General features: G+C 38.5%; 1 protein-coding gene across 6 annotated transcripts in view; it reads right to left on the bottom strand.

The window, feature by feature from the left end:
* Positions 1-13,838, bottom strand: part of TRPC4 (transient receptor potential cation channel subfamily C member 4) — a 181,344-nt gene that overhangs the window by 33,023 nt on the left and 134,483 nt on the right. For all 6 annotated transcript variants that reach the window (XM_036745196.1, XM_036745191.1, XM_036745192.1 and 3 more), the window contains one exon: positions 862-1,175. In XM_036745196.1, the coding sequence (XP_036601091.1) occupies positions 862-1,175 (314 nt within the window). The remainder of the gene's footprint in view (positions 1-861; positions 1,176-13,838) is intronic.

The raw sequence follows: 13,838 nt of genomic DNA on the forward strand, positions 1-13,838 counted from the left end.
AGGATCAAATGAGATTGGTAGAAAGCACAGTGCCTGGAAATGGTATTTCCCCTTCAAAATAGCAATTCACAGACTGCAATAAGGGATTACCAGCTGTATCAGAGCAGAGACTACCCAATTCAGTGAAATCAAGAGTCCTTGAGAACTAAAGTATGAATGGATTTTTTTGGAGGGGGGGTGGCAGCATAATTTTCATCCAGAAGAGTTGCAAATAAAAGTTTTAAGACTACATTCTGTTTAAATCTTGAGCACCAACTTTCCCAAGCCTATGTTAAATTATTTTGTTTCATCAGTAACTGTGCAATATCATATTTGAAGTTTCTCAATTCTCAAACCGCCCTTTGATTTCAAAGCTCTCGAATAATTAAAAAGATAAAACACTTAATTTTTATGAGGTGGTGTTAAAGAAAAAATGTCATAGTGGTCTTTAAAATAAAGCACACCAATGTATTACTTTTTTAAAAAATAGATTTAAATTTTTTTTTTATATCGTGAGCCCAATAACATTGTCTTGTTTTCTATGTTGAGCCTTTTTTTTTTTTAAAAAAAAAAAGCCATTCATTCCCCTTTAGTAGCAGCATTGCACTTATGCACTGCTTTACAGTTGTGAAATACTTTTGCAATTGTCATCTTACAATAGCCCTGCCAGGATGGCAGGGCAGAACCTATGAGGCTCAACAAAGTTTAAACAACTTGCTCATTGCCGTTCAGTCTGCACGTGGTATGACGTGAGCCTCTGTCCGGATGCATTTCCTTTCTCATCGTTCCCATTTGTCACAGCTGCTGTAGATTTCTTAATTTCCAGACAGGACACTGTACCAACCAAGGACACCCACCAACAGAAACGTCCGCGGAACTTACGTGGAAAAGGCATTGTTCTGTTTCTCACACCGTATTCCTTTGCAATTTGTTCCTTTTGTTTCTTCGTAATAAAAGTACAACTGATTCAAGCCGTTTGCAAAAGCTAGCAATACAAGACAGTAAATGAACAAAAACTTCAAGATGTCTAGCAGCATTCTTCCGAGAGAGATCTGCAGAGGTCCCAGGTGAGAATTGGCAGTAAACAGTGAGATCAGACGCAGAGAACTGAAGATGTTTGCAATAGCAAATAAAGCCTCTGCCACCAAAGTGGGGTGCCACATATCCCAAGATTCTCGGGGGTTAAATGCACTATACTGGAGAGAACAGAAAAGAAGAAAAGAGAGGGTAAACCCTATCTGCTTAGTATATATTCATAGATACATGTATATGTAAAATTCAGCTCCGCAATATTTCTGTTTTAGCATCTCTAGCACAATCTTTCATTTCAAGGCTTCCTCCACATTTGCAATGATATTAATCTGATCCAGAATAAAAAGATGCCTAATTAACTTTGTGCCACACTATAATCTTGATAAAGCATCTCATAGTGGTTTATACCTATCTGACTGTGGCATTAGTGTCTTTGTTCATGTGTGAACTGTATTTAATCCCATAACACTCTGAGATCAGGGCATTGAATGTTTCTGATTCCTTTCAAGAATAACTATAGATGTTGGCTAATAGTGACAGCTTGAGGGGGTGGGGCATTGATGGGAATGCCATAAAAACAAAGATTTGTGTTAAGAAAAAAAAACAAAAATATCCAGACACTGTTTTACTGATATCTATAAAAACTCAATTAATTAATTCATGATATATGAAATAAAATTATTTAAGGGACTAAATATATTTCTAATTTTTGAGCTAAAATGTCAGTCATCTTAGAAACAGTCCAGACTGACATGAGCTCACAATGCACCAATGAGCACATATATGTGCAGATATATTTATAGTGAACTGATAAAGAGAAAATTTAGCAGAACTAGGAGCAGAATGCATACTGATTATCACACTATACATTAGAACAACATTAAAAAGCAGCTCAGCTTTCAGATTCCTTGCAATCAGATTTATGACAAATCTTATTCCGGGAACCTGAGGTGTAGAATATTGCATATCTTGTGTCACAGATTTTTTTGTGTTTATTTTCTGTAGGGATGGGGACTTAAGATGGACATATATTAGAAAATGGTTGTGGTGTCAAAAAAGGCATCGACAATATTTGAAAATTAATAACTATATGGCAGCAAGCAAGTAAAAACAAACTTAGTGAACTGCTAAGTGAGTTACCCAATTGTCCAAAAAGTTGATGTCTGTGTGGGAATGATGGATGAGGTACATTTGTCTGGAAACTCTTCAGCTGAATTGAATTTGTGGGTAGTGCACCTTTGTCTTTTTTGTAAAGCCTGACTTGCACGATGACTCAAAAAGCAGCAATACATTAGCCAGTTAAGAGCAAAGTCAAAATTGAGTTTGCCTCCTCAACGCAATAGCAAGGTTATGATCAGAAAAGAATGGGGGAGAAAGAAAATACTCATTTCCTCCTACATCATTTAATTAAACTTGTTTCTTTTTTTGAAGAACACCAATGTGCTTCACTACTAGGGGAAGGGGAGATAGAAGGATGCTAGGATAAGCACTAGAGAAGACATTGGATTCTGTTCTTGCTCACAACTGTCATTTAAAAACAACAGATCCAGATAATAGGATTCTTGTTTGTAATAAGGCCAGAATGAACACAGATCCATTTTTGGATCAGCCTGCAGTTTTCTTTTTGTACATTTTCCACCAGATGGTGTTACCAATGTTAGCCAATTAATTGTCACTGAGGCTGGTAAGAAGTGATAGCTATCGTGTTACCAATAGAAAACCTTAGGAATAGAGGGGGTTTCCTTGCTACCAAGGCAAAGAAAGCAGGAGGAATATGTACAGAAGGGGCTCCTTTATTTCTATGGAAAACTTTTGTTTTACTTGCAATTCTGAAATTATCACTGGAGTGAAAAGCTTCCTCTCTAATTTTATCTGCAAATAGTGGTTCTGAGAGGTCCCACATGCAGCCTGTTTAAAGAATTTAATGTAGGAAGAAATAAAAACAGAAAAAAAATTATCCTGAGGTATATGTAAGCCTGACTCACCTAAGCTGGGTGAAGAAGGGGAAGTTTTAAATTTCATATAAATTTAAATTTCATATTAAATTTCATGTTGCCTATTAAACATGACTCTGGATTGATGGAGAGAATGCTGATGTGACCCTATGAGACTGTGAGGGGATGAGAATTTGAGAAAGGAGACGGATTCTTCATTTGTGCTTTGAGAGAAGAAACAAATGGTTCCAAACTGTTTTGGTTACTAACTTGAGAGAGAAGGGGAAGGAGGAAAGGAGGTAGTGGGGGAAGAGGGACAGGGGGAGGGGGAGGGAGAGGGAGGGGAGTAGGGAGAGGGAGAGAAAGATAGATTATGCCTCTGATACTGGCAAATATGTAAAGGAAACTGGCTCCTCAATATGTCCCTGATTTTTAGCTTGAGTCCCAAGAGATTTTCAGGAATTTTCTCTTGCGTGAAATTAGGGTGTCTCTTCTTGGTTGAGTAATATCTCATCTAAAGAGATTTTCACTCTTGTCTATTTTCTGGTATATTCTAATCTGGAGAATTTCTATGAGTTCTATTTACTCTCTTCTTGGATAAATGGATTTACTCATTTGCTACTTACCATGCTATTTTATGTACCTAGCACTTACTTGGAAAGGAGTCAAGGCTGTAGGTAAAAGCTTGGGTTACCCTCCCCCTTTAAGAGATAGCAACCAGGGAAGCTAATACCTTTTTTTCCTTTTGAACCTAAAATTCATGCCCCTAGACCAGCAATATTTAGGGTGGCAAATAGAATTCTAGTCTGGTAGCCAACTTTTAGGAGGAGAATATGATAACCAGCCCATTTCATCATCACTTGGTCTCCATTGAAGAGAGATGGACAAATTTCCAGAGATACATCTCCTTGCCTACCCATGAATCACATTTTGACAATCCAGGTGGGCATATATAACACATATGAGTAGAAGTTACCGTACACATGTTTGGACCATAACTGTCCAAACAACCAAACTATCTGCCTAATTTTTTGCCTTGAGTTCCAAGGGTGAAATATCCCCTGTTCTCAAAACCTCATTTCTATACACACACCATGAAAGAAAAAAATGAACCTCTTTTTTTTTTTTTTTGCTTCATAGTCATTCATATCAATCAAGTGGATGACAACAAGCCTTGTTGCTCTTTAGTTCTGGGTTTGTCTGACAAAAAATGGAGATGTTTCTCCCTCTGTCCTTAATTCTCTCATCTCATTGTTGGTTAAATCTTCCAATCCATGTTCAACTGCTTTCTTTGGAAAGGAAAAGGTATTTCAGTGTAGCACCCCCTCCAGGGCCACCTGTAGCTCTGTGCTTCCATTTGGTGCTAGCTCCTTCCCTCGGGGACTTTACAGATCCAGCACTAGCTCCTCTCCAGGTCCATGTCTGGCCTGCTCCCATTTTAACATCATTGCATATCTCCCATTGTACAGAAGCACTCCCTTTTTAAGCCCATCCCAGGGGTCTTCTTTGCTCAAGGTAGCTTATCCAACTTCTCCTGATTCATACCCACTATATTGTTGCCTTGTTGTTCAGTCATTTTCAGTCATGTCTAACTACTCATGACCCGATTTGGGGTTTTCTTAGTAAAAATCCTGGAGTGCTTTGCCATTTCCTTCTCCAGCTCATATTACGGATAAAGAAATGGAAGCAAACAGGGTTAAGTGATTTGCCCAGAGTCACATAGCTTGTAAGTATCTGAAGCCAGATTTGAACTCAAGAAGATGAGTTTTTCTGATTCCACACCCAGCACTCAATCTGCTGCACCATCTAGCTGCTCCTAGGGGTTCTTATGTAGTACTTCTCTCAATCATGTAATAATTAACATTATTAACATTATCTTACTGTTATTTAAATTCTTTAATTTTTAACTTTGCCTTTTTCTCTCCTCTCCCAACTCATTCATTCTAATGTATGTAGAAATAGATTCTCTTACACAAATTAGCCCAACTCTTCCATCTTCAATATAAGCTGTTTATATCCTCATAGCTATTATTATTGATGTTGTTAATTTCTTTATGCAATTAACAACAGCAACAATAATAGCTATAATTTATATCGAGCTGTAAGATTCGCAAAATGCTTTGCAAATATTATTTTATCCTCAAAACAACACCGGACTATCAGTGCTATTATTATCCCCATTTTCCAGATGAGAAAAATGAGCTAGACAGAGGTTAAGTGTCTTGCCCTGTATCATGAAATCCCTCTTAATTGGACTCTGCCCTCTCACACAAAGGACTGGGCTCACTTTGGTGGCCTTTCTCAATAATAATCTCTATGATTTGTTTTCATGCTCCATCCAAGGTTTACTCTGGGTACACCTGAATTGGGCTTGTGGCTTTCTCTCTGCACAAATGCTTTTAATTCTTCTGTAAGCATCCAAAATGAAAAAAAAAAGACATAGGGCATGATAAGTTTTACCTAACCCAGAACAAAAACAGAAGGGATTCATGCCTGAGCTCTCAATTCTCCTCCCCTTTTTGGAGGGTATCAAGAAGTCTTCTCCTTTGGTCTAGTCCACTTTCCATCTGGACCAATAAAGGAATCATGATTCTAATCCCCAAATGGCTAAGACAGTTGTTCCACAGAGCATATTTCCCTGTTGCATTTATCCTTTGTTCCCTTTGGGTTTATAAAAGTGGTTCAGTTTGAAGACTTCTTTCAAAGTTCAGATGAGGCCAGGAGTGTCCATTTCTTCTTCTCTCCTTTCTCACTGAGGCACCAAATTCCCTTTCTTTAATCTTTTATTGAAGTTTGCTTCTCTATTTCCATATTTCTATGTGGTACCTGTTGCCAGATGCATGTTTTTCTGTGGAAAGAAATGTCATGGATGTGCAGGCTTTTCTCCAAGTCCACATATAGTCTGGAATATCTTTTGTGGTGTGTGTCTGTGCATTTGTGTCTGTGTGTGTGTGTATGAGTATGTACATGTATATGTGTACATACTTACGTCTTCATTTCCTCTATCTCCTTCTGCATCTTCTGTATCTCTCAATCTGTGTTCGAATCCATATTGTTTCAAAGTATTATGTCAAAGGGACAACTCAGATAAAGTCTGCCATTGCCAAGATGTCTACTCCAAGATACTCAATGCTGATACAACTTTGAAAGTGTGGGCTTGAGTGAGGGTTAGAAAAAAAGGAGTAAGGAGGACTCAGGAAAACAAAACTCATGCTTTGTGCACAGAATTTACACCTCATCTAGAAGAGGATAGTGGGTCAGGGGGAAAGGCTTACCTCTTACTTCTTGGTGTGTTTCTAAGAGCTTTATATTTAGTAGGCATTTATAGATTAATTTGATTTTGTTTGTTTGCCTTCATTGACTAAGAATAATTGATATCATATTGGTTCCCATACTAAACGATTGCATGTTTGGTTATACTGAGTTAAATCCCTTCCCTGTGGTGCTTAAACTAGTTCATGATCCTTTATTATAGGGCAAAACTCCTTTTCCCCTCTTCATTTATTGGTATGGTGAAGATACTAGGTACTACCATGGCTACTTCATGTCTAGATTTCCAAACCTAGAACAGACAAATGGGGAGGATGTTGAATTAAACAGCTGGAAATCATATCTCTGTGACTGCCACAGACCCCAAAGATGAGCTAAGAAAATCACATTATTTTCCTTCTGTGAAACAGAGAAATCGAGTTTTCCCCCAAACCAGATGATCGGAATTTATGGGATTAATAATATACAGTTGTTCAAAGTTCTCTAGAAGAAACAGGCTGTATAAAATCAAAGCATTATTGCTAGAACAAACAATCTTTGTTAAAATAGTATTCCTTTTAAATTTTGAAAGATGAATCAAAGCATATAAGGGAAGGCAGGCAAGAATCAGACTCAGCATGAACCTCTCTACCAGTGCGGGGCAGCTGGAGAACGAGAAAATAGCACTGACTTTACTGATTTGGCTTATATGCACTCTGAGATCCCTTCCAACTCTGAGGTTGTGATACTACGATTAGCTGTGTGACCACAGGGAAGCTATCAGTTCCCTAAACTTTGGTTTTCTCATCATTAAAATGGGAATAATAAGAATTATACAAAGTTGCTCTGAGAAAATGGCTTTGTAAACTTGAATTGAATGTAACTTATCATTATCATGCTCTGTCTACCACGAGGTTGAAAATAAATGTTTTGAGTAAAAACACTTCAAAGATAGAAAAGAAGAAAAGATCTTCAAAAAGGAAACAGCATAATAAGGTTAACAAAATATGCATGAACAGTTTGACAGTGTCTCAAGGCAATAACAAACTCAGGATTAACTAATACCTCTGCAGAAATCAGGGAAAGGGGGACCAAATAATTAAAACGTTCCATTTATGGAAAGAAATACTATCTTAGAACCACATTTCAAAACAAGTCCATGCACTGCAAAATGCAAATGAATCAAGCTATCCTGGCATGTATCCCAAAGCCCACTAGGTCTGCAAGCCAAGATTTATGAGCACATTGAAACCTGAAGCATTTTTTTGTATTCACACTTTGCCTATAAATCATCAGGATATTGTATAATGTAATATGTACCACTGTATCAGGGTTCAGTTTATAATTTCGGCCTCCTAGAAGGTATGATCTAAAGAAAAGTCTAGAATGAGCTAACAAAAGTGAGAAGCAGTTCCTGCCAGGTGAGCCATGCATGCCTAAATCTATGGACCCGAAGAGGCTCGGGCTTTTGGCTTGCACATGAGCTCAGTAATTCTGAGTTGCAGTATGGTTAAAAAGCCGATAGGATGACTCTTCTGTGAGAGAGTGCCTCCAGGTTGTCTAAGGAGGCCTGTCAGGTCAGAAACAGTTCAGATCAAACATTTATGCTGATTGCTGATCAGACAGGGGAGGGAGAGAGAGAGAGAGAGAGACAGAGAGAGAGAGAGAGAGAGAGAGAGAGAGAGAGAGAGAGGCAGGGAGGGAGGGGGAGAGAGAGAGAGAGAGAGGGAGAGAGAGAGAGAGAGAAAGAGAGAGGGAGAGAGAGACAGAAAATCAGAAACTGCATCCTGGAAAAATTGTAAATGACTTTCTAACAGAAACAGCAGTCCTCACAAGGATGGGAGACCCTTCTCCTCTAATAGGGTTATTGGTCACAGAAAGACCATATCTGGTCTACAGAAAGTAGAATGAAAGGTGGAAAGACAAAGAGAGGATTAATAGGAAAGTATGAGACAGGTAGCCTGTGTGGGACCCCTGCTGAAAGCAAGCTGTTTTTCTTTATTTTTTCTTTTTGAATGCTAAAATAATCACATCAAAAGATATCTGCCAAAAAGTACAGTCCAGCGTGTTTTCCTATATGATTAACAAGGGAAAGGTGACCAAAAATTTGTCACAAATACACTTAATCACAAAACATTCTGAAAAAATACTTCGTACTTTCTTATCCTGCAGGATGTCTGCAGCCCTATGGTCTAGTCATTTTATATTGACTCCCTGCTTTTAGAACATTCACATGAGGATAGGGAACTGGGCTTATTTTTTCACTAGTTGAAAGAAGTCCTAGATAAAGAAATTCCCTCTACCAATCAAGTTTGGCAGGTGTTCTGCAACTCACGGGAAAGCTAAGTGGCACAGTGGATAGAGTGCCAGACCTCGAATCAGAAAGACTTATTCTTGTGAGTTCAAATCCTGCCTCATATACTTCCTAGCTGTGTGACCCTGGGCAAGTCACTTAGCCCTATTTGTCTCAGTTTTCTCATTTGTAAAGTGAGCTGGAGAGGAGAATGGCAAACTACTCCTGTATCTTTGCCAAGAAAAGGCCAAATGAGGTCAAGAAGAATTAGACACATCTGAACAACAACTGCAACTCATAGTCTTAGAGGGTTGCCTAGAGCACTAATAGATTAAGTTACTTGCTCAGGGTCACACAGCCAGTATGTGTCAGAAGTGAGACTTGAACCCAGATCTTGCTGGGTTCGAAGCTAGTTCTTCATCTGCCATTCCAAATTGCCTATGTTGACCATTCATCAATGAGTAATTATATGCTTATAGGCCTTTTCTTCATTTCCATCTGTGTGGAGGGCTCAGGGGGGATGAGGGGAGGTAGGAGATGAGAGTGAAGTCAAGGAAAAAAATCCTTGAATATAATAAAACAAAAGGCGAATATATATTAAATATTTAATATTGAAAGGCTTGAACAGCCTTCCCAAGAGATGCTAGACAGAAATATAATAAATAAAAGCAATTTTCATATCTGTCAGTATGCAGAGAAAATAAGTTTTTGTAAGGCGTTATCGTTTTCAGTGAAAGATGCATTTTTTTCTGTGCATTATAGATATGAGTTGTCTTCTTTTGTATTTATGTATATAATGAAACTTTCATCCTAACAGCTCACTTTCTATTCACCAGAAAATTTCTTGAAAATTTAGCCTGTACCTTAATACTTCCATTTTCTTACAATCCTCTCACTCTTGGATCCATTGCCCTGTTGAATTGCTACCACTCTGTGGAAACTGCCTTCTAAAATGTAACCTCATTCTCCTTTGAGCTCTGGACAACGTTGGATACTATGGGCTACCTACCTCTCCTTGACAAACCCTCCTCTACCCCTACACTCTCAAGATCCCTCCCTCTCTCTCTGATTACAACTTCATTACCTTTTTCATTGGCTCCTCTCTTCTCTTCTATCAGTAAACCCTACCCCAACATCTTAACCATTATGATGGCTTCAACTATAATGTTTATGATAATTTTACTGCCAAATACAAATCTCCATCTCTAATCTGTCTTATAGCCTTCTGATACACATTTTCAATTGCCTAATGGATATCCTGGAAGCACCTCAAATTGAATGTTTGCCCCTAAACTAACTCCTTCTTGGGATAACAGGACTAAAAATGGAAGAGATCTCTAAGGTCACCTGATTCAACCATCTCACTTTACAGATGAGGAAACTTAAAGCTCATGAAGATCAAGTGGCTTACTCAAGGTCGGACAGGTAATAAGTAACCAAGCTGACTCCAAACGAGAGTTCCATATTCCACTGTCACCCTATTTCTTTCAATGACACCACAATTCACTAAATAATTGAGAACCTTGGTCTTACCTGGGTTTCTGGGATTGTCTGTTTTTCTTCCTCCCTTCCTCCTTTTTTCTTCCCTCCCTCCCTCCCTCCCTTCCTTCCTTCCTCCATTTTATCTTATCCATTATATTAGGTTCAAATCAAATGATACATCCTCCAGAAAGCCTTTCTCTGAGTGAGAATTGTGTTTGTACAATCTTCCACACCAAGATTGTTTGCCAAGGTATTAAACATTTTTAATGGATGGCTGGACCTCAAACATGGAAGGAGTTCTCATCAGATTATATAGGGTACATATTTCTTCTGGACAATTTTATAATACCAAAAATGGTTATAAATTTTTTTAATTTTAAGAACTAGGTCTGGGGCAGCTAGGTGGCGCAGTGAGTAGAGCACCGGCCCTGGAGTCAGGAGGACCTGAGTTCAAATCCGGCCTCAGACACTTGACACTTGTACTAGCTGTATGACCTTGGGCAAGTCACTTAACCCCAACTGCCCTGACAAAAAGCAAAAAAAAAAAAAGAACTAGGTCAACTTTCCAGTTTTAGAAACAACTATTACTTTTTAGTTGGCAATTTTTTTAAAAGAAAAGTGTCCTTGTATAACTTAAAAGACAAGTCATTATATGGGAGACAAGAATATGAATGTGTGGGGGGGGTCATATACTAGAAAGAATGGATTACTATCTGAAAATATAGGTTTTCTAGGTGTTTTTTTTCAATTTGTAGTTGCATTCATTGCTGTTGGTTAATATTGGGCAAATCACAACTTCTCTAAGCCTAAATTTCCTTCTCTATAGGATGGCAGTCATGACAAGAGCTACTTTATTTATCTCATAGGATTGTTGTGGAGTTCAAATGGGACAATTTGCATAAGATATTTAACACACTATTTTACAATTTGTAAAATAAGTATGATCTATTATTATGCATTATATTTGACAGAGATAATTATCCTTGCAGTATTCATGTGATCTTTATCAGTATACAACTTTAAAAAATGTAGGAAAAATTCACAGGTTGTAAGCTTTTCCATTCTTAAACATAGCTTGACTTCCAAGAAAACTATGGAAATTGACTGTACTCGTTATCTGGTGAGTCTTGACACTTTTAAAAAGCAAAATAAATCCTAAAAAAATAAAGCATTTGCCTTGTTGAGCAAACTAAAGTAACTATACTGCCTACATAATGCATAATGGTGATAATCACCTATATATGACCTCTTCATACCTTAAAATAGCAAAGATGTTTGGCAAGCTCTTATAAGAATTTGGCTAATCAGTAACAGTTAGCCTGTTTGCCAGGCATTTGCTCATTCAGATCACTAAGCTGAATTCACTGTTCATGCAAAATCAAGTTAAACATTTTCTTAATTTCTATTGAGCCTCTAATCAACTCAGGAAAAAAGAGTGAAAAATTACTTTATGCTGGTGTAGGCCTAAATAATTTACAAACTGCTTTGAGACCAATTTGATCTCACAAAAACTCTGTAAGTTAGTAGGGTAGATATCAGGTATGCTGCAGCTGCTAGAGATTGTTAAATTTTCAGTGTAAAATTAATGCCTCAGAAATTAAATAAACAATATAAATCAGTGCTCGATTTCTTGTTTGGTTGATTGCCTAGACTTTAGAAACTGATGGAAAAAATATTAACAATGTGGATTAAACTTGAAAGAGTGTTGTATATATGTGTATAAATGTGTGTGTCTACATTTATGTATGTATATATGTGTGAATAAATGTACATGTGTATGTTTACGCACACACATATGTGTGTTTATATGTATATATGCACATATATGTGTACATATATACACATATATATGTGTACATATATACACATATATGTGTACATATATACACATATGTGTATATACATGTCTGTGGGGGGGGAGAGAGAGAGAGAGAGAGAGACAGAGACAGAAAGGTAGAAAGACAGAGACAGAAATGACTGTTAAACGCTTACCAGTACAACCCTGGCAGATAGTATATTATTTCAATTTTTTTTTTTAAAAGAGGCAGTGTGGTGTACTGGAGAGAGAGCTGGCTCCAGAGCCAAGAAGACCTGGGTTCAAGTCCTGCTACTCATGCATACTGGCTGTGCGATGACATTTTTAAGGTGCTATTGTCTTCAGTGGTCTTTTGGACCTCCTTTTCCAGTTGGCTAATTCTACCTTTTAAGACATTTTTCTCCTCATTGGCTTTTTGGAGCTCTTTTGCCATTTGAGGTAGTCTATTTTTGAAGGTGTTATTTTCTTCAGTATTTTTTTTGGGTCTCCTTTAGGAAGTCATTGACTTGTTTTTCATGATTTTCTTGCATCACTCTCATTTCTCTTCCCACTTTTTCCTCCACTTCTCTTACTTGCTTCTCCAAATCCTTGTTGAGCTCTTCCATGGCCTGAGACCAATTCATATTTTCCTTGGAGGCCTTTGATGTAGGCTTTTTGACTTTGTTGACTTCTTCTGGCTGTATGTTTTGATCTTCTTTGTCACCAAAAAAAGATTTTGGAGTCTGAGTCTGAGTCTGTGTCCTTTTTCGCTGCCTGGCCATCTCCCCAGCCAACTACTTGACCTTTGAGCTTTTTGTCAAGGTATGTCTGCTTGTAGAGTAGAGAGTGCTTTCTTCCTAGCTTTAGGGGCTGGACTGCTGTTTTCAGAGCTACTTCTACTCCACTGTCACCGCAAGCTCTGCCACAGCAGTGCTCTTCCTCCCCCAAGGACCACCAACCAGGATTGCAACCCAGATCCAAACAGGGCAAAGCAAGCCCTGCACTCCTGCTCTGGTCTGCCGCTTGATTCCTTTCACTGTGTGAACCAGGGACTCTGGAAGCAGCTGACACTGGAGCTCCACCACTGCACCACCTCCGCCACTCCCAGGGCTGGTGGCCGGACCACTCTCTGACCTGATCTAGCAGTTTACCCACTCACCTGCTCTATGGTCTTTGGTGTTTGTGGTTTGAGAAGTCTGGTAACTGCCGCAGCTCAATGTTTCATGGCCCTAAGGCAAGCTTCAGGCCAGCTCTAGGTCTGGTCTGTCCGGTCATGGCCCACCCTGGGCTGTGTTTCCCTCCCAGCACTGAGTGATAGACTCTTCCCAGTGACCATCCAGGCCATCCTGATCTGGAGACTTGTTTCCCTCTGCTATTTTGTGGGTTCCACAGCTCTAGAATTTGTTCAGAGCCATTTTTACAGGTGTTTGGAGGGATTTGGGGGAGAGCTTAAGCATGTCCCTGCTTTCCAGCTGCCATCTTGGCTCCACCCCGCTGTGATGACATTTTTAAAGTGTAATGTTATCCATGTTGTATTTTTTTTTACATATTTTGTTATTTCCCAATTACATTTTGTTCTGGTTCAGGCTGCACTTAAGAGTGTTGTTCCCAGCAGCATACTTGACACCTCCGGACTAGAGAGTCTCTTCAGTCCTCTCCAACTCAAAATTCTAAAATTTGTCCAATTTCACGCTGCCCTGAAAGAGACATATCTAGGCCTGCAGGCAGTCTTCTAACTCCTAATATTTAAGTTAGGAATTTTTCCTCACTTTACTACTACGCCTCTTAAAAAATGGATGGAAAGGAAAAGAAAAGGAGAGGAGGAGGAGAAGACAAGATGTTGTGACTTCAGTTGGAAGAATTACATCAAGTGCAAAATAATTTCATTAGTCACTGAAGAACAAAGGCTGTTTTGTGCAATGTGTGGAGTTTGAGTATGAGATTGATGCTGTATAAAACCTGGGGGAGTATTGGGTGTGTATGATTTCAAGCACTGTCATCTTGAGTGGGATCAGGGGAAAAAAGAAATTATATTTCCTTTTAATGATATTAAACCATATTAATTTAGGCTGAA

Source organism: Trichosurus vulpecula, chromosome 2, assembly GCF_011100635.1.
Source record: "Trichosurus vulpecula isolate mTriVul1 chromosome 2, mTriVul1.pri, whole genome shotgun sequence".
NCBI classification, from domain to species: Eukaryota; Metazoa; Chordata; class Mammalia; order Diprotodontia; family Phalangeridae; genus Trichosurus; species Trichosurus vulpecula.